The 25615-nt window shown below is 42.7% G+C and overlaps 1 protein-coding gene across 4 annotated transcripts in view; it reads left to right on the top strand.

Annotated features, from left to right (window-relative positions):
* Window positions 1–24337, top strand: part of si:dkey-100n23.5 — a 42932-nt gene extending 18595 nt beyond the window's left edge. For 3 of the 4 annotated variants that reach the window (XM_067516203.1, XM_067516202.1, XM_067516204.1), the window contains 3 exons: window positions 3068–3150; window positions 15289–15436; window positions 23868–24337. In XM_067516203.1, the coding sequence (XP_067372304.1) occupies window positions 3068–3150; window positions 15289–15436; window positions 23868–24035 (399 nt within the window). In that variant the 3' untranslated portion in view covers window positions 24036–24337. The remainder of the gene's footprint in view (window positions 1–3067; window positions 3151–15288; window positions 15437–23867) is intronic. The other variant, XM_067516205.1, reaches the window with a different exon arrangement.
* Window positions 24338–25615: the final 1278 nt, after the last annotated feature.

The following is a 25615-nucleotide window of genomic DNA, read 5'->3' on the forward strand; positions in this document are numbered from 1 at the left end:
TCCAGCTTTCTATCAGTGTGTGTGTGTGTGTGTGTGTGTGTGACGTACATACATAGCTAGTGTTAGCAGTTATCAGGGCCGTCAGTCACATGGTTGTGACGCATCTGTGTGAGTCTTGATGATTTGTTTGCAGCCATGCATGAGTGCACATAGAAGCACGAGCACCACAAAGTCTTGTAGCTGCACAGGTCAGCGAAAGGATATTCAAAGAAGGAGCTCAGACAGTCAGGTTGCGCGCACACACACATACACACACACACACACACCTTTCAACACATTTGCACAACTGCACACACAGCAGCTCAGTCCCATTGGGTAGCAACAAAGCTGGCTGAGCAAACAGCGAGCTGCTTGTTCGTTATCTTCCCAGGGTGTTTGTTTACTGATCCTCACAAGCTTTGCCTTGAGTCACAATGCAGTGTGTCTACTTGTGTGTCTGTGCACGCGTGTGTGTGGCCACATGTACAACCTTGCTTCTTGTTGAGCGTTATATCTACATGCATACACCCTTGTTTATCCATCAGATCTTTACCTTACACATCAAGTTAGTATGTGTAAGCTGTACATTTGGGTTTTGGGTCTTTAAGGGCTCTTAAGCAGGACACATGGCTTGTACACAACAGATATACCTTCTTTTGTAGGGATCATCTCTCAAAGCTGCTCGATAAGCAGCAGTAGTACTCAGCAGTACTTCTGAATTCAAGAAAAACGAATTAATTTGAAGAGTCTGACCCGGCTTTATTGGCCAAGTACATTTGCCCAAAACCAGCAATATGACTCCAGTTTCTAGAGGGGGTGAACATACAATAATAGTTTGTCACGAAGACACACACAGAAAAACAACACAGCATCCACAAGGTGGACAAAGATCCTTTTATACAAACAATTAAGTGAGAGAAAAGGGTACATGTGTATAGTTATATATGACTCTCAATTCCATGGACGGTTGACTGACTTAAAAATTGTTCAAAGTAATCGCAAATTGAAGCGTTTAGAGCAACATTTGTTAAAACACTTCCCAGCTGTGCATTTTGGAATCAAATGAAGTGGTGTGGCTGGCTGGTGTGGTTTTGCAAAAAAGATTTTCTCTGGCAAAGACAAATAAACAAATCCAGGTTTCAGACTGATAGAAATGATGTATCAAGCAATTCATTGTTGGTTTTGATTGTCTGTATGGGAATTGTTAAAATTATAATTATTTTATAAATATCCTTTAAGAGAGGATCTTAATATGTTAGTTGTCATAACAACCTCTATTTGTAACAGTTTCAGAGGTTTCGGTTAAGTCACTCATTCCTCCTCAGCAAATGGAGGTTTGCTTAGTTGACATGGAACTAGAATTTTAACACTTTCTGAACACTGAACTTCTTGTTAGTCTAAGTTTAAGTGCAGTTTGAAAGTTTAAAACAATAAAATATATTAGTGCAGGTTGAAGGCCGAAAAGAACAAATGTGAACCGTGAAAACAATTTGCACAAAATTGTAAAAGATGAAATGCGAACCTTTTTGGGATTGTTGCTGCCTAAAATGCCTGGTTTTGCATCAGCTTTTCTAAAAACATTGCACTGCATGTTGTGTTGTTTTAAATTACAAAGTTGTGCAGAATTCATGAAGTATTGGTTAAAAATAAGTGCTGTGACCGCAACATTGCTAATTCCTACAGGGACTTAAATGTGCTCTCTAAACCTCTTCTTTAAAAAAATCATGTCACATTACGAGAAAAAGCAGCAGCTGTAGATGATTGTAATAATGATAAATACCAAGTGCTGTGTCTCATATAAAAACATTTCTTTATGAAGTTTTATTAAAAATTTTAGTCCTTGAATTTTTACTCCAGAAAGCCTTTTGAAAAGTCCTTGAATTTGATGTTCAAGTGCAACTGGGAAAAGCGGATGCTGCTATTTTTAGAGCAGGTTTTTCTCTGAGATGAGTGCGAGCGAGGGTGAGTGCAGTGGGTGGTGGAGGGGACGGGTTGCTCCTGATAACCGTCTGTAATCTAGCGTGCGTCATTAACATTGGGACCGCTGCGCCCGCCGCACATAATTACGGTCTCATTCCCCTCTGCTTCCCGAGCAGTGCAGGGGCCTCTGACATGGGAGGACTGTGATTAAAAACACGAGGCACTTTAACCGCGCTCTTCCTCCTCCTCCTCCTCCTTTTCTTCCTCCACTCTTCCACATCCTGTCTCTCATGCGCTGAAATTCCTCAAATGCCTGTCTCTGCCCCAACCTAAATTTTATCTTGCTTTCTTTTTAAGCCTTTTCCCCAAAAATACACAGACAAGGCTACACGTCCTTCCAGGTCCCTGCTTTGCGCTGTTTCTTTCTCCCACAACACACTGGAGATGACAACCGGCAGAGCTTGACATGGCCAGTGATGTCAGAACTTCCCGTGATAATAGCGCTTGCACGCCTTAGGGTCTTTCTGGTGAGTAATTAATTTCCAGCATGTGGGGGTAGAGACCAGAGCTTGTGGGCCTGTCTCCTGGCGCTGCCTGCGTGTGTGAGAAGGAGAGAAAGAGAGGGGAGGCTTTGCGCTGGCTCGGCTACTGTGTGGAGGAGGGGGGAAAAAACAGCACAGCGCAGAAAATCGATCCAGGGGCCGTGCTTCTCAGCCTCTTCCGGACGCAAGAGTCCTCCTCTCCTGGGAATTAGATAACAGCTTGTAAAAGCTCTCCACCGCCAGACTCTCCCCCTCCTCGACTTTTAGCTGCTGCCGCATCTCTCTGTCTTCCTGCTGCCTGCCTTTCTGCTCGTCCACCAGATATTGAATTCATCCCATTCACGTTATGGCAAAGTATTGGCTTCCGCTTTAATTGGAATCCCCGTTTCTCATAACTGTGTAGAGATTGCGTATTATCAGCAGGTTAATATTTTATTAGGTTTTAATTGGCCTTTGTTGTTTGCCTCAGTGCACTGATCACCCAGTTTAAGATGCTGACTGTGTATGTGTGTGTGTGTGTGTGTGTGTGTGTGTGTGTGCGTGCGTGCGTGACACAAGTGAGTGTTGGTGTGATCTTTTCTTCGTCAGTTTCTCAACTTGAGTGAGTAGTCAGCTTTCTCTTCCAGGTTTCCTTGGCTGAGGAGATCAAACCGTTGAAGTGGTACCCTTCCGTTTACCTGCTGGTGTCTATCTTTCCTCTTATCAACAGGTAAAACACACACACACACACACACACACACACACACACACACACACCTCTGTATGGCAAAGAACTTCTGTGCTCGGTTGTTTTATTTGCATGTTGGCTTCACTTTGCTCTCTCTCTTGTCACCGTGTCACCCCCTCCCTCTCCCTCCTCCCCACTCGCCTTTCCCATCTTCCTCTCATGCGCTCTCTTATCTGAACTCTCACAAAGCTTTGCTCTCTCTGTAGCAGCACAAACATTAAAGGAGATTTTCTGTGAGCACGTTTTGCAGGTATAGAGCATTTTCTTGGCTTCTTTTAAACCATGGCTTCGTCATCTGAGTTGGTGGAAGGAGGCGGGTGGTCCAGAAAATGATAACCTCTGTCTGCGCTGCGCTGTTATTACTCCTTCACTCCCTTCCCTTCCTCCCGCTCTCTTCCCCGTTCTTTCATTTGCTATCGCTGCCTCCCTCCCCTTCCTACCCCTCCACGCTGAAATGGTGTGATTGACAGGTCAGGGTTACTAAGTGATTAGCTGCGGCGGCTCCGCTTGTCGCCTCTGCGATGTAGGCGGAGACACAGGTCAATTACAGGGTCAACGTCTCTCAAAGGCTCCGCTCAAACACTGCCCATCCCCCACCTCACCTCCCCCTTTTGCCCTCTCCACCTCCTCCTCCTTCACCTTTCCATCCATTCAAGCCACCACCCACCCACCCAGCTCCCTGTCATGGCCCGGCTGTCGGCTGATGAAGATTACAAACTGCATCCTGTGCTAACCCCCAACTGCCCTCTTCTCTTTCTCCCCCACCTCTTCTCTTCCTCATTCCTTCCTTTCCTCCATTAATGGCACTTTCTCTTCCTCTTTTCCTCTTTTCCACTCAAAACGCCTTTTTTTTTAAAGCCCCCTTATTTCCCTACTTTCTCGCTCGGGCTCTCTGTGTTTCCCCTTCAGTGTTTTATATCAGCTCCCCACCTTTTCCTCCTCGTCTTCCTCCTCCACTTTTCCTATCTCTTGCCATACAACCCCCCCTCCCTTCTTGTTTTCTCTCTCTCTTTTTCTCTACCCCTCTTGAGCAAACAGGCTCTCACTCGCTCAGCTCCGCTCTGCCTTTCTCCAGAGAGCGAACGAGGAGAAAACTGGAATGAATTGCTCTCTCGTCGTCGTCCTCCACCACCACCACCTCCTCCCCCGTTCCCAGCGCTGGCTGTATACATCTCTGGCTCCTATTAATTTGTTAGCCTCCCCTCCCTCTCCCCTCTCTCCCCCTTCACTCACCTCCCTCCCCCCTGGCTCATAACCTCCTCCTCCGCCTCCTCCTCCCCTCTTTTTCTCTCTCTCCTTCCTTCCCCTCTGCTGAGTGCTGGAGTGTGTAAAGTGTTTGTCACGGTGCCGTGCCGATGTCGCTGTGCTCTGCCGTGTGGAAGCAGCGCACAGCAGACAGTCTTAGTGTGTGTTTTGCTGTATGTGTGTATGTGTGTAGGCGGGTGGTTGGCTTCGTGTCAAGGAGAATGTGCTGTCTCTGCTTGTTGGTGTATGCGCGCGCACTTATTTGTCCGCCTCGACTTGAGTGTGTACTTTTGTGCGTCTGTCTATGAGCACTTCTCTTTGTGTGTGTGTGTGTGTGTGTGTGTGTGTGTGTTTTTTTTTATTTTGCGTGTGTGTCTGAGTGGGGGATTATTTCTATCTGAGCTCCAAAGCCTCCTAAACAAGGCTTAGAGAGACGGCCCAGGGCAGCAGCTAAAGCCGTTGGGGTAGAGCTCTCTCTCTTTTTCTCTCTCTCACACTCGCTTATTCTGCGCCCGTCTTTGCCGATCTCTCTCTCTCCCTCTTTTTCTCCCTCTCGCGCGCTCTCTCTCTCCACCATTTTTCCGTGCCCTGATCCATTGCATTAATACACAGACACTCCCACACACAAACACACTCTTGTTTTGGCCTTCATCTCCTACGCCACACGCACACACAAATGCGCACACGCAGTCACACGCCACACGCAATTTTAATCTGTTCCAAATGCACACTGGTAAATGTGTTAATTCGACACCAGCTGTTGCGAATTGAAATGGGAAAGCGCTCCTACTTTTCCTCACCCGCATTCGCACACACATGTATGGACGAGTCATTATACATCATTTTACCGTGCATACATCTCTCTCTCTCTCGCTCTCTTGCACTCCCTCATGTCTCCCTCATTCACTTACCCTCGTTTGGCAACGCAAAAGTAGCACCAGACACTCACACCTTCACACTCCTCCTTCTCTCTCTTTCACCTTCTTTCTCCCTCTCTCTGCCACTTCAGTCTCTTTAAGCTCTATGTGTGTGTGCGCGTGTGTTTGTAATCACTGCCCGGGCACGACTAGAGTTTTCACAGTCTGCTTCTCACATCACCTCCCCTGTGTGCTTTATGGTGTGGGTGTGTGTTTGTTTACAAGGCTTGTCTAGATTCCTACTGTGCGTGCTTGTATGCCTGTTTGCATAAATAAGCCCTCTCTCCTCAGAACCTAGCTGCCGATTCCTGTGGCGTATCGTGGCTTGATGAGCAAGTGCTCCTCCTGGACAGCCTGCTCATCTTTTATGAGGACTTTTTACTTTCCCTAACCCGCTGCATTTCTTTTTAGTGTTTTTTATCTTTCTTTTCATTAAGGCTTTGTCTTAAAGCCCCAACCTCCAAAGTGAGGCACAAGGCAAGATCGTGTTGGTTTTGAGCAATCAAGGTTACGTGCCTTGAGGAGGGGTTCTTCTGCATGGAAAGATTGACCTTAATGGCAGAGCTTGAACCGGTGATGTTTCTGTAACCTTGAGTTCACCCTGCCACTCCAGGAGGCACCCTGTGTCCTCCTAGTTATTTTTGGTTTCCCTCGATGCTGCATGTGGGTTTTGTGGTGTGTATAGGCCTATACGTGCTTGCAGGGGTTTTTTGTATGGGCTCCCTACAGCGTCTAACCCCCCCCTCCCCGCCTTTCTCTGGAGGAGATCTGATTTCCCTGCTCCAGGCAGGCAGCGAGAACAAGACAGTTTGTGCGTGCGTCTCTGTGTGCTTCAGTGCGTGTCTGCACTTTGGTGTGTGTGTGTGTGTGTGTGTGGGTGCGTGCACGCACACACGCAACCCGGGCTAGGCAGACCTTCCCCATCTCCGTTTTACGCTTTGAAAAACGAGGGAGGAAATCTCAGAGCAGCAGTTATTATTCATCCCTCAAAGAGAACGGGGAGGCGGAGGAGAAGGAGGGAGGGAGGGAGGGATAGATGGAGGGAGGAAGAAAGAGAGAGCCAAACGGGAGGGATGAAGAAGGGGTGGGGGGATAAATTAACTCTTATCTCACTGTATTCGGCTTTCTGCATCCCAGGATGCGCTCTTTCTCTCCCCCTCTGTCCCTTGCTCACTCCTGCTTTCTCTTTCCTTTCTGCACTGGCTTCCTTCCGTTCTTTGCCTCTGTGTCTCTCAGAATATCTTGCATTCAGTGCACATGGATATGTGCCTTTGTGTGTGTTGGTTGGTGTGCGGTTTGTACTGTAAATATCCTAATATCTTATGTGGTATATTTTGTTTACTTGAACAAGTGAACTTCTCAGATGCTGAAAATCAGTACGCAACTTTCTTTTTTTTAATCTATCGCTTCACATTCAATTTACTGCATTAGAGTGGCAGCGTTAGCCTGTTTACTAAAATAAGTTCTGGACTTGATATAGCTTGCAGGTATATGAGTTTTTTTCTTCAGATTTGAGGCAAAACTCAATCATTCTTCATTTTGTGTTGTTTTGATCTCTGATCTTTGCAAGAGTGATTCCTAGACTTTGCTTCAGGAGGTCACCAGCAATGTCACAATTAACTACATTTGAATAAATTATTGTACATTGGAAGTTAACAGAGAATAACTGCTATCATCACCAGTTTTAAATGTCTTATTATTTTGGCATTTTCTTTATTCTTCCTCAAATCAAATTTGCCTGTGGTCTCAGATGTCACCCTCTTTGAACGGCCTGATTGCCTGTGTGATATCTTAGCCACATGTGGCTGTGTGGTCAAAATAATATTTGGTGGATATATGATCACGCTGACTGTGTGTGCCCATGTGTGTGCACTTGTGCTTTTGCGTCTCAAGCGGTGATCGGTATGTAACTGAAGACGGTGAGCCTCCGAGCCATTTGTGTCCCATTGAGCAGCACTGACGCTTTGCTATTCATCCCCATTTAGTGAGACACAGGGCTGGCCTACATGGCTGTGTGAATGGGAAACACACACAGGACATGCACCTGCACCTAGCCTAGATGCACATATACAGCGTTATTATAATAGTGGGCATACATTGCAAGCACAGTAATACATATATCTTTGCATGCATGAAAATGAATATACAGCAAGAAATTACTAGTATATATAAATGAACATAAAACATGCCTATATTCTCATCCTCAGCTGCGCAGTGCCGGTCCAAGGCCGCTAGAATTTGGGGAGGATTGCGTCGGCAACCGTCGAGCATCCAGCGTAAAAAAAAACTGTGCCAAATCAACATGTGGACAATGATCCGCTGTGGCGACCCTGAACTCACGGGATAACCCGAAAGGGAAAAAAAAATGTACAGATATCAACTCAATACAAGCTATATACACATAGATATACAGTATAAGCCATATGACGCTTGTCCTCCTTTAAAGGTGTACAAGCTATATACAGACATTTTCATGACATACTCACGCACATGCTAAAGGAGGTAGTAGATAACCTTCCTGACACACACTTAAGCACATTCACGCATTCATAGGCGCATGCAAACAAAAACACATACACACACATACATACGCTGTTCCCCTCCCTCTGCTCTTTCAGGCATGTCTTTAAATATTCATCACTCTGGCTGCTCTGAGAGTGCCGTAAACGCTGCCTCACACTCCAGGGAATCGCTAAAGCCTACTCTATCATCTGCTCTCACTCCCCCCTCTCTCTCTGTCTGTGTCTCTCTCTCTCGCACACACACACACACACACACACACACACACACACACACACACACACACACACACACACAGACTTCTAGCCGTAGCCCCTCACAAGGATAGAATCACGTGCACAAACACAGGAAAGCATAGTCAGTGGCATTGGTGGACACACAGACTCGGGCCAGAGACAGAGAAAAACATGCACTGCAATGTACAATGAACAGATTTTGTACAGACACACTTTGTGTGTGCGCCTGTGTGTGTGTGTTGGCTGCTCCCAGCACAGAGGGTTGAGAGGTGTTATGTTCCAGGAAACAGGATGTCTCTTTGTGTGGGTTTTATTCTGTTGGTGAACGTTAGCTGTTTCAGTCCCCAGGGTCTGTGTGTGACTCTTGGTCTGTTTGCGTGTGTGCACACGTGCAGGCGTGTGCATGAACTTGTTTGTTTGTGTTGTCTGTGCCGAACAAGTCTACCTGTTTGTGTGTTTCGGCCTGATTCCAAAAATATTTTGGGTTGGGAATCGAAACTCTGTTCCAAATTACAACAGAGTTAAAGAAAATGCTGAGTTCCGGTTACCTGTAACCAAAATCCAAATTTGGTTCTGCTTATCAGTTCCAAACAAAGGACACATGACTGCGAGGACTTGCATAGGCATCTGCCAGGAGAACCTGTCTACAAAAGATGTTCACCGTGTGTGGGATGCTAATTCGCCTCAAGTCTGGTTGCGCATCACACTAGACAGTGTGTGATGGCATGCAGTGTCCTATCCCTGTTCAGGACCCATCTAACAGAAGTGAAGCACAGAAGCTCTGTGCTTCACTTTGACAGTTGAGGGAAAACAAACCAAATGGACTTTTGCAAAACCAACCACTGAGTCAGGACTCTAAAGTCTTTTCTCTTGTAACAGTGGAGCACAGTGTTTGAAAACATTTCCAGTAATGCAAAAAGCTCTCTTCTGTGTGGCCTGTCCAAGTGTTTTTTCCAGTGCAGCATCAGCGTCTCCTCATTCTCCTGCAGAATTGCTTGCTAATGACACCTGTGGTCTGGGTGTGTGGCACCCGAATGAGAAACAGGAATGATAAAAGAATAGATATTTTTAATCTAAACGTTAGACCCTTAACATGTTTTAACTAATACAGAATCAAAACAGGGAACCAATAGAACCAGAATTGATAAGCAGAATCAGATACGGAACTGCAACTGATAAAACTCTATTCTAGAAATATTTACAATAAAGGATGGGAGAAAATACGTGTTTGTTGTGCATCTGTGGGTATAGTGGGAGTCATATCTCTCTCATACCTGTGACAGTTGGCAACGTGTTGTCCCTGTGATCCAAGTTGGTCGTGTTCCATATTTGATAGTAGTGCACATGCACACAGACGCTCATTAGAGACATCATTTATTTAGATAGTGTCATACGTAATGGCAAGAAAACTCACATGCCCATAATTAAGAAGTTAAGCACACTCATGCAGATGGTTCACAAGGAGAACAGTCTAAAGTCAACGAATATTGAAAGGGCTTGTCCACTGTTAGCTATGCTAAAGGTTGCCACTCGGGTATATACAAGTGAAAAAGTTACTAACAGAATCTTTTGAACCATTGTATTCAAATGTGAGAATTTGTCTCAGATGAACCAATCACATCATTGTCATATCAAATCATTGATAGGTAACATGTAAAGATTAGGAGTCCTTCTGTGTGTTAGTCAGTGTGATAAATGTTTGAAGTCTTTTGTTTAATTCTAGGTGCATTTAAATTGTCTTGATAAACCTAAAAGTTTTCTGACGCACTATAGGTGGCTATGCTTTTTAAAATGCACGTATATAATTAGAATGCACCACAGTCACAGGGATTTTGTCACACCTACTGTTTGTCAGAAATGAAGGTTAATATCACATCTCTTTGTAAAAGGGAGTTGTGAATCACACACCAACTTTAAACAGACTTGTGGAATTGCACTTGGTTTGTTAGAATTATTCCTTTTAGTCAGAGAAAATTTTAGATTTATTGTCAGCAGCAGCACCATAGGCAGCACTATGGCCTTGTTTTGGCACTGTGAAGCATGTGATTCGTCTGGAGAAAAAAAAGAAGTCAAGCAGTCTGTTTGAGAGAGGAGGAAGTGTAAGTAGAGTCAGGATGACTTCTCTGTCTGGCCGCCCTCCACTCAAGGGTGGGAGTTCTCGCTGTTACCCTGTGTTTCACCCACAGCTCTCCGGATGTTCAGCACAACAATTAGAGGCAGACAAAAGGTGAACTCCGATAGAAGCAGGAAGGAAATTGATGGATTGAAAGCAGTATAGACTGGCAGGGTGGGATATTGGATGAGATTGGTGGAGGCAGTGGATGAGGGATTTTGCACAGAATCTGAAGGGTGAGAGAAAGACGGGTTCCAAGAGTGACTGACAGCATGATAGATGGAAGGTCTGAATAAGTGAGCGAGGCTTGAGACGCTGTGCGAGTACTAATGATTGACTGCATGTTTTTAGGTGGTAACAGCCATAGACTTAAAACTACCTGTGTCTGCTTCTATGTGCGTCTGAGCCTGAATATGTTTTTATTGTTGTTGACCGTTTGCTCCTGAGCTGTACAGTATACACAATATCATCTCTGTTGTCCAACACCAGTCAGCCAACTGTGAGACTCACTCGACTACACCACGCACGCAAACCCCCACCAGCGCACACACACACACACACACACACACACACACACACACACACACACACACACACACACACACACACACACACACACACACACACACAGCAGCTCAGCCAGGCATCGCCCGCAGCCACACTCTCCTTCCCACCACTGCCTCCCTCATTCATCTTTCATTAGCCCAGCTCACACAGGAGAAACAGCCTGCCCCCTCCCTCCCCCTCCTCCTCCACACGCCTCCACCCGTCTCTCCATCTCCCTTCTCTTTCTATCTAACCTTCTCGCCTTTTTTTTTTTTTTTCCTGTCGTCTTATCTTGGTTTCTTGCGCACGTAATCTCTTTTGTTTGTCTCGCTCATGTCTTGCAATCTGTCTCTTTGGATATCTCTCCTCCTCCTCCTTCTCTTCTTCCCTCGCTTCCTCCTTTGCTTTTTAGTCTTTTCTATTCAGCCTCACTCCTTCAGCCGTCCCCCCATCCTCCTCCTCCTTCATCGCTCTCGGCCCTCGTTCCCCTTCACAGCCTCACTCTTGCACACTCTCACCTCTTTATCATGTTCTCCTATCCTCTTCACTCTCTCTCTCCTTCCTGTGTGGTGCCTTTTCTGACACTTGTCTCCACCCCCCCCACCCCCCCACACACCCCCCACCCCCCATCTCTCTTTCTCTCTCTCTCCTGCCTGCTCTTTCTTTCTTCCTTTTATTTCGCTCTCCGTCTCTCTCCCTCGATGGAGGGGAAAGGCTCTTTGCCTCTAATTGCGGCTGTTCCGTTGCCATGGCGCGTGTTGCTCAGTACTGTGAGGTGCTGTGTGTGTGTGTGTGTGTGTGTTTGTGTGTGTCTGTGTATGTGTGGCAGGCAGATGATTGCTTGCTGCCAGCTCTCGTTTCCCGGACGCCGATCGCGTTTCTTTGCAGCAGCAGGGAAAAAAAATGAGATGCCAGAAATAGCCCCCCTTCACAAAGACCCACTCACTCTCACCGCTGCGCTGTTAGAGAAACACACACACACACAGACACACGAACACATCCACTGCATTTCCTCTCCACTTGATATCCTAAAAGCATGACCTAGGTTTTAGTGTATGTACACACCTCTCAGCACATGTACGGGTGAGATGTGTGTCCGACTTCCTCTGTGTGTGTATGTGTTTCCAGTGCCTCTAAGGAGGTTGTGTGGGGACTCCTGATTTATTTCACCTTTAATGGGAAGTGAAATGAATGTGAGCAGCAGCTGGTCTGGTCCTCTGAGATACAGCGGTAGACTAACCCAGAAAACAAGCAGCGTCACTCTGAAATGGTCCGTACTCTGACAAGCGCCAGGACACACCGCTGTGCGCTTCACTAGCTGCGCTGTTAATTTTATTTTAAGTAGAATTTAGACCTTTTCAGAGTTGATACTCGTACTTAGAACGACTTACAGCAGGTGGATCCTCCTTACAGCTTTGTCTCAGAAACTCTGGCCAATCCAACTTGTGGCTTTTTTCTTGAAACAACTTTTGAAAAGGTAGTTGGAAGGTAAAAGGAGACAGATTAATAGCAAATAAACCTTGCACCCTCATGCTGCAAAAGAGGATAAGAGAGGATTATAACCAGATTTGTGAGTGAATCTCCATAATCATCTCCTATGCTGTTCACTTGCAGTTCTCACTGGGCTTTTAAGAAAATAAAAAAACTGTTTCTTAGTTTGGGAAGGGAAAGTGCTTCAAAGTTGTTATTTGAAGGGGCAGCGTTTTTGTCATTCACAGAAGCGCTGGGTGCTAAACTTTAAAACTGAAGGCATCCAAAGTCATGCAGCGTGTTTAATAATTTTCATGTGTGCTTTACTACTTTAATCCATTTATTCCTTTGTTCAGACTAATGTATAATAGAGGCCATGTCCATATTGTTCCATCTCACAGGTTTATTAATGTGATCAACTATGAGCTGTCGTCTACAATTACTTGAATATTGGAGGAATTAGAGTTTGACACATGGGTGCAGATAAAGATAATTAAAAGATGCTGTGGTGGTCATGTGGGTACACTTTGGCCTCAGTAAACATCATACAGATAAAAAGAAAGATGATGTAAACATTGTCGGAAAATTGCTGCTGCTGCTTTGGCTTTAAGAAGAAAACATGAGCGGTTTGTTCCATCACGTGAGGCATCACTGTGTTTTACAATGTGAGTGCATGGCCAAGGAAGAAATGATTAGAAGAAGCCGACACTGGACACAAGTGTTTGCCGAAGCTGCAGGGTAAACCAGAAATCTGCTGCAGACTAAAAGGTTATTTTTAACCTTGTTTTTATTTTTGAAAGTCTTTAGAGTTTGAAAACAGAGTCAGATTTGACCTTGAATTATGGATGTAGTAAACGGATTCCTAAAGGTGTTCTTAACAATTCAATACAGTAAATGGTTACTCAGACACAACTCATGATTTTCAGTTTGTTCACTACAAAGAAATAAAATAAGCCCCTGACCGAAGGAAAACCTTGAACAAAGATGTATTTACAAAGATAAGTATTATTGTCAACGCTAAACGTGACAGTTTGACTTTGTGAGCTATTTTTTCTCAGACTTAAATAACAGTGTCAGAAAAGTGTATCAAATTAATTGCAATTGCTTTATATGATTGCCCAAACAAATGACATTATGGCTAAAATGAATAGAAGCCTTACTGCACTTTCAGTGTCTGTGTTTCTTTAAATTAGTATATTTTTCATAAATACACTTACTTCATGTTGCAAATACAATAACATGCTACATATATATTTCCCTGACAAACAGGTGGTCTTCTTTTCTTAGATTTTCTTTGTAGTAATACGAACGTCTTACACTAATAGACATTTGCAGGAAATCTTTTGTTGTTTCTTATTTTTCTATTTCCGGCGATGACCTTATAATAAATTAGTTCCTCCAACAAGGTTACTGTGTAGCTGACGCCCCATTAGTTAAAATGTTTTGTTGGATCACAAATCAAAAGCAGTCAGATTTGTATATTTCCGTTTCTTAAATTTATTTTCTTCTATTACTTTTGTTATTTTCAAGATATTTCAGTGAATATTGTGGATTTCATGGAAGCATACCAACGGTTTTGTTCACGTCTCTATGTGACACATTGACTGTCACCTACATAATGTGACACATTATATTTCTCACAATCTACTTGTTCAAAATAGGCCTATTTAAGGTTTTGATCTACAACTCTCAAGTTTATGACATTAGGTGTGTAGCTTCTTTTCCCCTTACAAATCATGTTTTGAGGACTGTCACTAAGTTGCAGCCTGACAACAGATAAGTTTAATTTTGGACTTAATTTTTCACTGAATTAATTAATTAGCAACAGTTTCACTGTCATTGAGGAGAACAGCACTGCAACTTTAGTGGTGGACAAAAAAACAGTAAAGTTCACTAGATCATTGATCACTAGAAAGATCATTGAAGATTTCACCAAACTCATTATCAGTCTAAATATCAGTATATATCAGGAGATAACTCTTGTCCATTCAGACATAAATGACTGTAGTGTCATGTAACAGCAATGGAGCACAGGCTCTTTCTCAAATGCTTGAGAAAGAGGGAACAAGTAGCTTGGGGGTTGACTGTCCCAATCCCGAGGTCAAACCACCATGACCACTTAGTTCACTCTACATACATACTCCTCTCATGAACATCACACGTGGAAAATACTGTGAGCTGTGTGCAGTTGGATTCTCTCGCTAACAGATCAATAAAAGACATTAGCGGCAGGCTAACCCGACCAGCAGCGCTAATACAGGGTTAATCCAGGGTTAATGGCTGAGCCGCATCATTCTCAGAGGCAGCCATTAGTTTTCAGCCACACCACACAATATCAGGTTCTCCTCCTAGTCGTGCCCTTGGATCCCAGAGAGAGGGAATGGTATTGATAAAAAAGGGGATCGTCCTTATGACTCAAGTTGAAAACGAGATATCCAGACGGATGCATCCTAACGCAAATAAATGGGAGCAGTATTGGAAGGAAGATGAACAGTGTATAGGAAGCGTGCATGGAATGAGACAGAAGGAGAAGATGAGATGGTGAAACTGTGGTCAGGAGAAGCAGGAAACCGAAATAAGAGAAAGGGGAGAGCAGGGAGAGCAAGGGAGTTGAGCGCTACACTTCTCCCTGTCCTTGTAAAGTGCTGCTTGCTGTCGAAGCGGCAGCCAAGAATGTGTCAGCCCAGCCGTCTCACGCTGCCTAATGGGCTCTTAAACGCTGATATAAAGCTCACTCGCTCTTTCGCCCTCGCCTTTTCCTCTCTCTCTAGCTCTCCTTTTCTGCCTCTGCTGCTCGCTCTCATTACCTCTCGTTCTCACCCTTTCCCTCAGTGTCACTCACTTGTCCTCTGCCTCTCTTCCTCTTTTTCTGCTGCTCTGTCTATCAACATCTTGCTCTCCGTCTTTTTCTTTTTCCTGTGGCTGTCACCCTTCTCCCTCTGACTTCTCCTTCAATTACGCTGTCCTCACCTCTGAAGCTTTCTAGCAGGTTGTCTCTTTATTTACAACTTTTTTTATGGATGAACTCAACACTTCTGTCTGTCTCTTTTTTTTTCTCTCTCTCTCTCGCCAGGCTCCATAATGCCTTCTACCCACAGGACCCATCCTTCTCACTCACCTTGTTGCACGTCCTATCGGCGCCACTCCACGGCTTGGCCAATGCCTTTGTCTTTGGCCTGGATAGGGATTGTTGGAGACTTCTGAGCCCTACTGGTATCCAGGTATAGCAATTGCAACCCTGCATCTACAGTCCCATTCAGACCCACATAAATAATACTAAATACTTCACATAAATGTGAAGCCATTCATTTGAATCCTTTAACCAGAATCGGACAATTTGGGGACATACACAAATGTCCCCAAACCGTCCGATTCTGGTTAAAGTTGCTAATTCTCCCATTGACATTAGGGAGAGAGTTGTATGACACTAAATATATACACTGCATTAGAGTCACGCCAACAGCTCTTTGAGGCTGTACTTACACACAGTAAGGAGTTAAATGCTAATGTGAACATGTCCAGCATCTTACTTTAGTACATAAAGGGGTTGGTGTAGTCCATGTGAATTGCTTGCTTGAGCTTTGGATAGCTTCAGAAACATCTACTACCACACCTCTTTGACATTGGGTTAGAGGTTGTCTGTGACAAACCATTTCTGTAACTTTCCAAAAAAAAGGATCTTACATTCACACCCACTTCGTACCATAACTGTTTAGCCTATTTGGAAGTGAAAGGACGCTGTGTTTTTAACTTCTCTTTCCCGTTTTCTTTTTTCATTTGTTACACAATATTTGTGGCTTTTTGTTATCCCCATGTTTCATCATGATATCACATTTCCAACATCCCCTTGGCGTCCAGCATTTTACTTTCCCTTTGAGTGTGACTGGTCATATCAGGTGTAAATACTGTGGGTAAATGAACCCCTTCTCTTCTAGCATAATCTTGCACTTTGGAGTTTAACATCTACTACTCAGCACTCCACACAGAGCGAGACCAGTGGGAATATCATTAGTTTTTTGCAGAATGTTTTTCATAACCCAACTATTGAATCAAATATTTGTTTTGAAATTGAGTCTGGGGAAAAAAAAGTTGTTATAATTTATCCTTAGTGGAAATGAATATCTGTACCGAATTTGATGGCAGTCCATCCAAACATTGTTGAAACATTTTAGTCCAAACCCAAACTGTCAGCCCCTTAGTGATGCAAAAAAGTCAGGGGCTCACAAGAGTAACTACAGGTTATCCTCTTGGCACCATGGAAATCTGTCCCAAGTTTCATGGCAGTCCATCAGTTGTTACTGAGCATTTTACAAAGAATGAATCCTTGTTATATTTCTACAGGAAATTGAGGGGATCCACAGTCATTGGGATTCATCCTCTGGAGATATGAATGTCTTGAAATCTCATGACAATTATTTTAATGGTTGAGATATTTCAGCGTTTTCCAAAGTAGTCAACATACCAATTTCACCATCTCTAGAGCCATGCAGCCAGAAATATCATGAATTCCTAATCCTAAAAGGGCTTTATAAACCACTGAATGCTGCTAGTCCTCTGCAGTGTATGTGTTAACTTCTTCAGGGTCACAGGTGGCAGAAGCCTATCCAAGCATGCTTTGACTGAAAGGCTTATATTCATTTTTTTCTGTTTTTTCAGCCCCTGCGTGTTTGAAATGTTTTCCTATATGCTTGTGTGAGGGACACAGTTGTCTTGTAAAGTAGAGGCATATTCAGAGACAAATAGTGTACAAGGACTTATGCAAAGCTGTTTTGAGAAATAGTTCTTGTATACTACCACTACAAATTCAACATCTCTTTAAATATTAGGTTTGTCTAATAAAATGGTTTATTGAAGCTACAATATAGAATGTTTGGGAATCAAGGTAGGTGTAGAATGAAATTTGAAATTCATCTACCCCAGGAGTCAAATACTTATGCTGTGTCAAAGCACATGGGACCTCATAGACACTTGCATCTTTCCTGTCTTCATGTGATGCCCTGGGTATCTCTGATTGGTTAGAAGGACTAGTCTTGCTCAAAACCCTTTTGAAAGCAGTATAAGGTTTCGACAGCACATAGTTATAGAACATGTCTTTCCTAAAAAATAATTGCGGAAAAAATGCATTTTGTAGCTTTAAGTGCCTTGAAGTTCTGCAAATATTGGCATCACTGTGCTCAGTGTGAAGCTGAAGGCTTGTCCTCTGATCTTTACTGCCCATATCGTTTTTTCATATCATCCCTACAATCTCATACAACCCAGTGCATAGTGCTGCTATGTAGGAAGGCTTGCGTCCGTTGAAATTGTACCCCTTCTGGTATTGGGCAACAAAATGGCAAAATACTTTTGCTACGATCCAAATGTTGGATCTTGACTCCTGACACCAGATCTTGTAAACATCATGATGTGAGAACAGATTATTCGTAAATTGAGAGGAATCATCAATCAGTCATAAAATTCCACAACAGGGGGCCTGATCAGAACGGTTTAAAAATCAACAGTGACGTCCATTATGTTTGTTTAATTAGCAAAAAGTTATATCATAAAACAACCTTTCTATGCTGGCAAAGTCTGATTGGCCAACAAATCCTTTCCACTTAGTTTTGAACTGTGAATTAATGTGCAGTTATTATGAGCAATGAGATTGGGAAATATTGTTGTAAAACACTCATGTTTGTCCACCATCAACATGAAAACTCTGGCCACATATACTATAAATCACTTGGTGTAGAGTCAAGTCTCACGCATATGAGTAATCTGTCACCGACCTATGTTGGAATGACTGTTAAGTGATAATAATGTTTAGTTTGAGCTAGCAAATGTTGAACAGCCGTTTTTTTTACTTATAATACTTCAAGGCAGAAAAGAAAGGCTTTAGGGGAGATGGTGTGTACGACCACTGAATCGATTGAGGTAGAAAAAGAGAGCTGACAATCAGCAGTTGTTGCGGTCTGTGTTGCTCCACCATGCATTTCTAGAAGAGACACATTTCTGGGGACCTCCCCAGAAATGTGTCTATGCGAGACCGACTGCATAGATTTGACGCACAAGTATATATGCAGCAGACCTCTACACCGTAACCAGTCAAGTCAAGCTTAATGCTGTCGATTCTCACACATTTTGACTACGTTCACAGCCCAGTACACGGTCAATATAGTTATACAATCAGGGGAAGAAAATTGATTCTGTGCATAAATTTAAAAAGTTAGTCACATAAAAAGAGAATTAAGATAATTACACCATCCATTAAAGGGTATCTGTTCAGGAAAATGCACTTAAGATGAGAAAATAATCAGCAGCTTGATTGATAATGAATCTAATTGTTAGTTGTAAATATTCCCAATTACATCTGTGTTTCCTAATCACTACGTAGGAATGCAGAGTTCGAGCAACCTAAAAACCTTTATGTTTATTTAGGTTAACTAATGTGCTCATCACACAATAACTTGTATTATGTCTGACATTTTAACAACTGAACAAAAATGAAAAATGAAATTAAATTACTTAGTTTCCAAGTTGTCCTGATGCATCCATACCAGCTGTCCACATGTCATCTATACTGAAAATAATTGTTGAGCTAATACTAAGATCTCCTTATCTATAAAGATACTAGTACATAATTTTCATTTCTTACTTACATTTAGCCTTTTGGAAATAATGCACTAAAATAAGAAAAATTGTGTTTTTAAATTTGAGCCACAAACCCCATTGGATGTATTTCAATAAACACCACAATCAATACAGTTCTCCACAGATTTTTCTCAATCTACAAACACTGACAGTATTTGCGGATATGAGCCAGAGCTGATATTGAACCATGAGCAAAAATATTCGCTGTGGTCTTAGTTCTCACACACACACACACACACACACACACACACACACACACACACACACACACACACACACACACACACACAAACACACACACACACACACACACACACACACACACACACACACACACACACACACACACACACACACAAACAGTCACCTCAGTATCACCAGCAGTGCTGATAACTGGTCATGAGCACAATGTGGAAGAGTGGAATGTGTGGTATGACCTTCAACCCAAATGTCAGTGTTGCACTGTGGTGAGTCGGGAGAGACAGACAGAGGAGTGAAATGGAATCTCGGAGTGTTCGTAAATCATGGTGAAAATGCTGTTTGTGTGTGTCAGAGAGAAAGAGAGAGAAGGTGAGAAAGAAGACAAGAGAGAGAGAGAGACAGGCGGCGTGTGTGTTCGTGCTCTATCGTGACTAACAGCCGGTTGTTATTCATCTTGGCATGCGACTCCCAGCATCCCCCACACATCAGGTGTGAGATTGGCGGGGAAGAGGAGGGGTAAGAGAGAGAAGGAGCTGGTGATGTTGGGGGGATTGTAACAGCGTCAAAACATTCCTCTCTCAACGCAACGAAACTGCGCTTTCATACCAGACAACACCCCCACCCTTCCTTCCAAACCTGCCTCCTCTGGCACACTGACTGGCTCACGTTTTCTGTCTCTGTTGCTGTTTTTAAAAAAGATGCTCCAATTTATTCTGTCTTTACACCATATTCACATGCTCTACCGTCGAAATACCATTGATTGCTGTAACCATTCCTCTCCTTCATACTTGTCCATTAGAGATCCACTTCTATGACAAGACAACAATTTATCAATTAACAATTTAGTCATAGTTGCTAAAACTAGTGGTAAAACTTAAGAATTGGGATTATAAGATTGAAAAGCAGTTTACAGACTCCAAACATTGAATATATGTCAAGTTGTGGTTTCTTCTCACTATACTGTAGCAATGAAAAGACAGAAGATTATCTTGAGGGCCTTTTTAAGAAAGACAAGTTTGGGGACCATTTTGGATTTATAAAATTAATAGCTTTACAAGACAAGAATTATGTATTTAGTGAATACAATGTTCACCATTAGTCACAAATTAATACTAATAAACCAAGGAAGTACAAGCAAGCCAACCAACACGCTGCACCAGTTAAAGTTATTATGGGGGTGTGGTAGGATGTAGAGGGAGAGACACATAACAACATCTACATTAGACCAGATCAATTCAAAAACAATATTTTGGTGGAGAAACAACATGTGTCCACACCAGGCTTTTCAGGTTGTTTCTGCAGTTTCCTCCCTCCACAACTACAAAAAAAATAATGATTTTATATAATTTCAATTTCCACTCTGTGCATTGTTAATAGTGGGCTTACTACATGTATTTCAGTTAAAGTTTAGAGTCGTGGCAAGCGAAGAGTTGTATTGGGAATTAAAAACTCTTGTTTGTCTTGATGGACAATGAAGCCTGATTAGTTTTACTAGTAAATTGCTGCATTACTGTCACCATCTGGTCACCAATATATCAGCGTTTCCAAAAAGCTTTGTTTTCCCCCTACCCACCACAATTACAAGCTGGCGGTCTCAGGTTTGCACAACTAATGTGCTTCTTAAAACTCCAGACCTTGTCTCAGAATCCATTTTTTTCTTCAGTATCTAGGTAATCTATTAGTAGTCATCTGTACATACAGTAGTATATGGGTAATGTTGAGTAAAGTCCAGACATGCCCTCCAGCAACCGCCCTACCCCTGCTACCTGCATTTTTCCAAAAAAGCTGCATAAAAATGGCAACGTGTGTGGGTAAGGTCAGTGTAGCTGTACAAATTGACAGAAGAGATAAGTAATTTACCACTGAATACTTGCATGTAACAAGACTCAAGCTAAGTGAGCGGCTTCTTCCCCCAGTCAGTGTTCTAGATACATTTTCCTGGTTCTAGCACTGCAGCAGTGAGGGAGTTAGTAAGATCACACAAGAGCTCTCTGGATAAACTTTGAGTAGACGTGGCCAGTAATAAACATTGATTGCACTCAAACAATTAATGCAGTAAACTGTGTTTTAAACAGCTGTGTATTTTCAGCAGACTGAAGACTGGATTGAATGGTTTGGTGCAAAGTGCTAAGGGTAAATTTGTGGCTCTTTTCTTAATATTGATTTTAAAATCAAAGTGTGACTCTAGATTCTCTCGCCAACCGCTCCTGTTTATGTGCTGAAATGCTTTTGAAAGAATGGTTGAACCTATTATGATTGCAACAAAAACTAAGTAGCTTCTTGTAAGTACAGACCGGCTGCATTTATACAAAGTTTTATACAGTAACCAAGTTACTGTGGTGTACAAAAATGTGTTGTCTAATTACAGTAACTAGACTTCAGCTAGTAACCTGTTTTTGTGCACATGTAAACTACTCCACTTGTGTCTCCCTGCCTTGTATCACTTGCTTTATCTAGTCCGCTGTTTTTCTTTCTCTTCCGCAGCTGTCGTTGACTCTTCCCCTCCTCCCTCTCTCTGCCTATCTCTATCTCTATCTCTATCTCTCTGTACTGTATGTGTGTCTCTTCTGCTACCTCCTCTGTTCCCTGTATAAGTGTTACAGCATTTTTGGCATTTATCTCTCTTACATTATTTCTGCTCCTCTTCTTTGTGTAGCATCTCCCCTCCCACCTGTGTGCTCTTCCTCTCGCTCCCTCTTTCTCTCTCTCCTTCCTCCTGATATTGATCTGCATTCTAGCCATAAAGCTGAACCGCCTGTGGCTGTGCAACGAGCTCAGCGCTCACTTCTTCTTGCGTGTATGCGAGTGTGCATGCAGGGGGAAAAAAGCTGCTCCCAATCCCATATGTCTCAGTATCACTGCAGTCTTAGCCTACACCAACACTGTTTCAGCTAGTTTGAATTAAACCTGGGACATAAAACAAATCACTGTTTTACGATCACTACCTTTTTTGACTACCTTAATGCAACTTAATACACTTGTGTTTGATTGATTGTATTTGTATTTAAAATGCATGTTCATCAGAAAGCTGATCTTTTATATCATTGTCTTCCAAAAGCTCCACACTAAAGCTTTTCTCCCATCCACCCTGAATGTGCATTTAGACCGTAAACAACCATGTGTTGAAGTAGGCATGTTGTTTCAGGCCCTAGTGAAAAGATGATTCACAGCCCAGGAAGGCCATTTTGAGTAATAACCCCATGATTTATCAGATGCCAAAGCACTGAACAGCAGTTTATAATGCTATGAGAGAGGATTTTACAGCTGTGGAAAAATATCAAGGCAGCAATCTTTTTATCTTACCTCATGATCATTGTGAGGTACACAATAAAAAACAGTATTCCAAGTAACTGACCAAAAGTTGAGCCAGTTTTGTCAGCTGACTCTGGTTTGGTGCAGGCGAGCACTCTGCATTGGCACAAATGCTAAGCCAACACAGCTGTGCTACCATGATATATCGTGCAGTTCATATAGTCAGTTTGATCACCAGTACCGACCGGTTCGCACATACAGACTCAAATAGCAGGCTCTCTCTTGCCTCTCACAAGCCTGAAGCTCACAGACATGCCTAGTGTTAAGAACCTAATTTACATACTCTGATTGGAAATGAATTTTTTCCTGTTGCCACTACAGTATATAGGGGCTCTTTTTTTCAAGCCCCAATACCTCATTAAACTTACATTTTATTGAGTGGAGAAGCTGTTGACCCCAACATATGGGGTGTTACTCATTTTTGTTTGCAGGTTGGTGCTTTTATGTTGAGACAGCAGAGATAGCGTAGAAATGAAAACCACTTTGCTCCAGTTTTCCACAGGAACCTAAATGAGCATGACTGGTTATCTCAAGGTCGTTGTTACAATGCGTCAGAAGACATCAATTAAAGCTGAACACTTCTCAGCTTTTGTGTTCCAGTTTTCAACTACTGAATCACAATGGCTTGGCCAGGATGTTAATTTCACAATGAGAGGCAGCCTGTTGTGCCTTGAATGTTTTGAAACTATGTGTGTGTGTGTGTGGTACGTGTGTATTTGTGTGTGTGTGTGTGTGTGTGTGTGTGTGTGTGTGTGTGTATATATATATATATATATATATATATATATATATATATATATATATATATATATATATATATATATATATATATATATATATATATATATATATATATATATATATATATATGTGTGTGATGATGATGATGATTGATGATATGATATGATGATTTAAATAATATATAGGCAAGCCAAACTAAAACTACCAACTTCAGGTCTTGAGAATTGAAAAGTATTATTGGTCTCTAGGGACAGGATAAATGCTGAAGACAACGTAGCAAAAAAAAAAAAGAGTGGAATAGAAATTCATTACCCCTTTGTCAAGTAATACCTGGACAATACCCCAGCCAAACTCGTGACTCAGAATGAATACCTCTTTAATGTACTTAGCTGTTAACAAAAAATGCCATCACACAGAAATGGCCACAGCCAAATCCTCCAACAAACGGCGGCTGGACTTCAGCTGTCAGTAAAACAAATGGTATGAAAAAACTGATCTATACCTAAAACTGTTATGTAATCAGTATTTAAAATTCCAGGGAAAAAGTTCCTGTTTGTCCCCTTAAGATGCAACTCTTGGGAGATGTCTCCCCTTTTTATAGAAAGTTAGTATAATGTTGCCTATGTCAGCACCTTACTTTTTCGTGAAAATATCAATGGAAATTCTCAAAATAAAAAACTGACTTGGCCAGCTAAGTGTGAACTATACTCTTTACCTCCGTATAAACAGCATGTGTTAATTTCCAATTATGTATGTGTCTTTGTTCTTTAGATGGCTCTGCAGTCGCGGCTTTGTGACAGGACACGAATTGGAGAGTACCACCCTGGGGCAGTGCGCTACACGCAGGCTGACCTGGTCGACCTCAGCGATGACGACGATGATGACACCAATGTGCTTTTCTACTCTCCTGACATGACCCTGAAAGACCGAGGGCCCTGAGACAGAAAGAGAGAGAGGGAGAGAGAGAGGGACACAAAAGAGCTAAAGGGAAGGAGCATGAAGGAGGGTGACAGCCAGAGAGAAACACAGCGGATTAGAAACTGAGAAAGAGGAAAAAGAGGTAGGGAGGGAATCGAAGGGAAGATTGGAGGGACAGTCAGGCAGATAGAAGCCGGAGATGAGCTGTCAGGTTCCATTATTAATCTCCATCCTTTACTATTTAATATCCTAAAGACACACACACACACACACACACACACACACACACACACACACACACACACACACACACACACACACACTGAACATAGCTGCAGCTCCCTGCAATACGACCATCAGAGAGGCACGAGAAATGAGAAGCCCTAAAGATCCTTCCAGTGCAAGACAGCTGCAGCATCTATAAGTCTTAAAATTATTTCCCTCTCTGTTTCGCCTTCTTGACTCCTACAATCTGCAGCATTTTTGGCATTTCACAAAAATGTTAAAAAACAAAATCCTAAATGATCGCTGAAAGCCAATCATAACAAGGTGTTTAGCAAGTTTAGCATTCGCAGCAATTACCATTTCACTTCTCTGCAGAATATGAGGTAAAATGCAGGCCTTTTTAAAATGTGTCGCACATGAAAGCATCTTCATCTACGCTGAGATTGATCGTGGTACTGACCAATTTTCTTGCCAATAGGGGGAGTTGGGCTACGGTGGAACTACAGAGGGGAGTTTTTAAAATACTAAAGATGACTGGGAAGGGCAAATAAGTCCCATAGTATCAGTGTTTCTAACAAGGAGTCTCTCCTTTCTCAGACAGTAGGCTTCCGTTTTACTGCAAGTATTTCTTTAAAAGGTTGTTTTGTAATTTTGATGAAAGTATGAGTTTGTTATACTGTATTTATAACAGATTGATTTACTGTATATATTTAAGTGTACAGTCTATTTTTGTAAATGCCTCAAAGTGAAATGTAAACAACATTTTCCTCTTAGGCCAAAATTGCTGCTCTCAGGTGGCAGTCAAGCAGAGCCCGATCCCCACTATATAGCCTTCTGAACAATTTATAAAGAATGTTATTAGTCCAACAAACATGGACACATGGACACACATGCTTCTCTCAGCGTCTGCCTGTCAAACAGTGTGGAAAATGATGACACATGGCACCCATGACATAGCAACAGCCTTTGATGCTTCACCATTCATGCCCGTGATGCTGAGGGGGCATAGTGGAGATGTGACTGGCAGGATAATCGAGCCACTTTATATTCAACCTTGGCCCATTTGGTTTTCCCCACATCGAGGTGGTTTCATCACTGTTGGTCCATGCTGCCGGCTGTCAGCTGCCTCTCTGACATGCCGAACTAATGAACCAACGCTTGACCCCTCTCTACCCTTGAGTTGTTGAACTTTTCTGCTGGGCGTCAATGACACCAGGGCACAACTTCAGTTTTGAGTTCACGAAGCTCCACCACTGTACTACACGCAAACACTTGCACTGTGCCCTTGCCTCTAATAGCACTGTTGCTGCTTTTACTTGACTGTGCACTCCATCAAATAAATGAGCAGGAGAGACATTTCATAACAAAGCTGAGAC

This window comes from Channa argus, chromosome 9 (assembly GCF_033026475.1).
Source record: "Channa argus isolate prfri chromosome 9, Channa argus male v1.0, whole genome shotgun sequence".
In the NCBI taxonomy this organism is placed as follows: domain Eukaryota; kingdom Metazoa; phylum Chordata; class Actinopteri; order Anabantiformes; family Channidae; genus Channa; species Channa argus.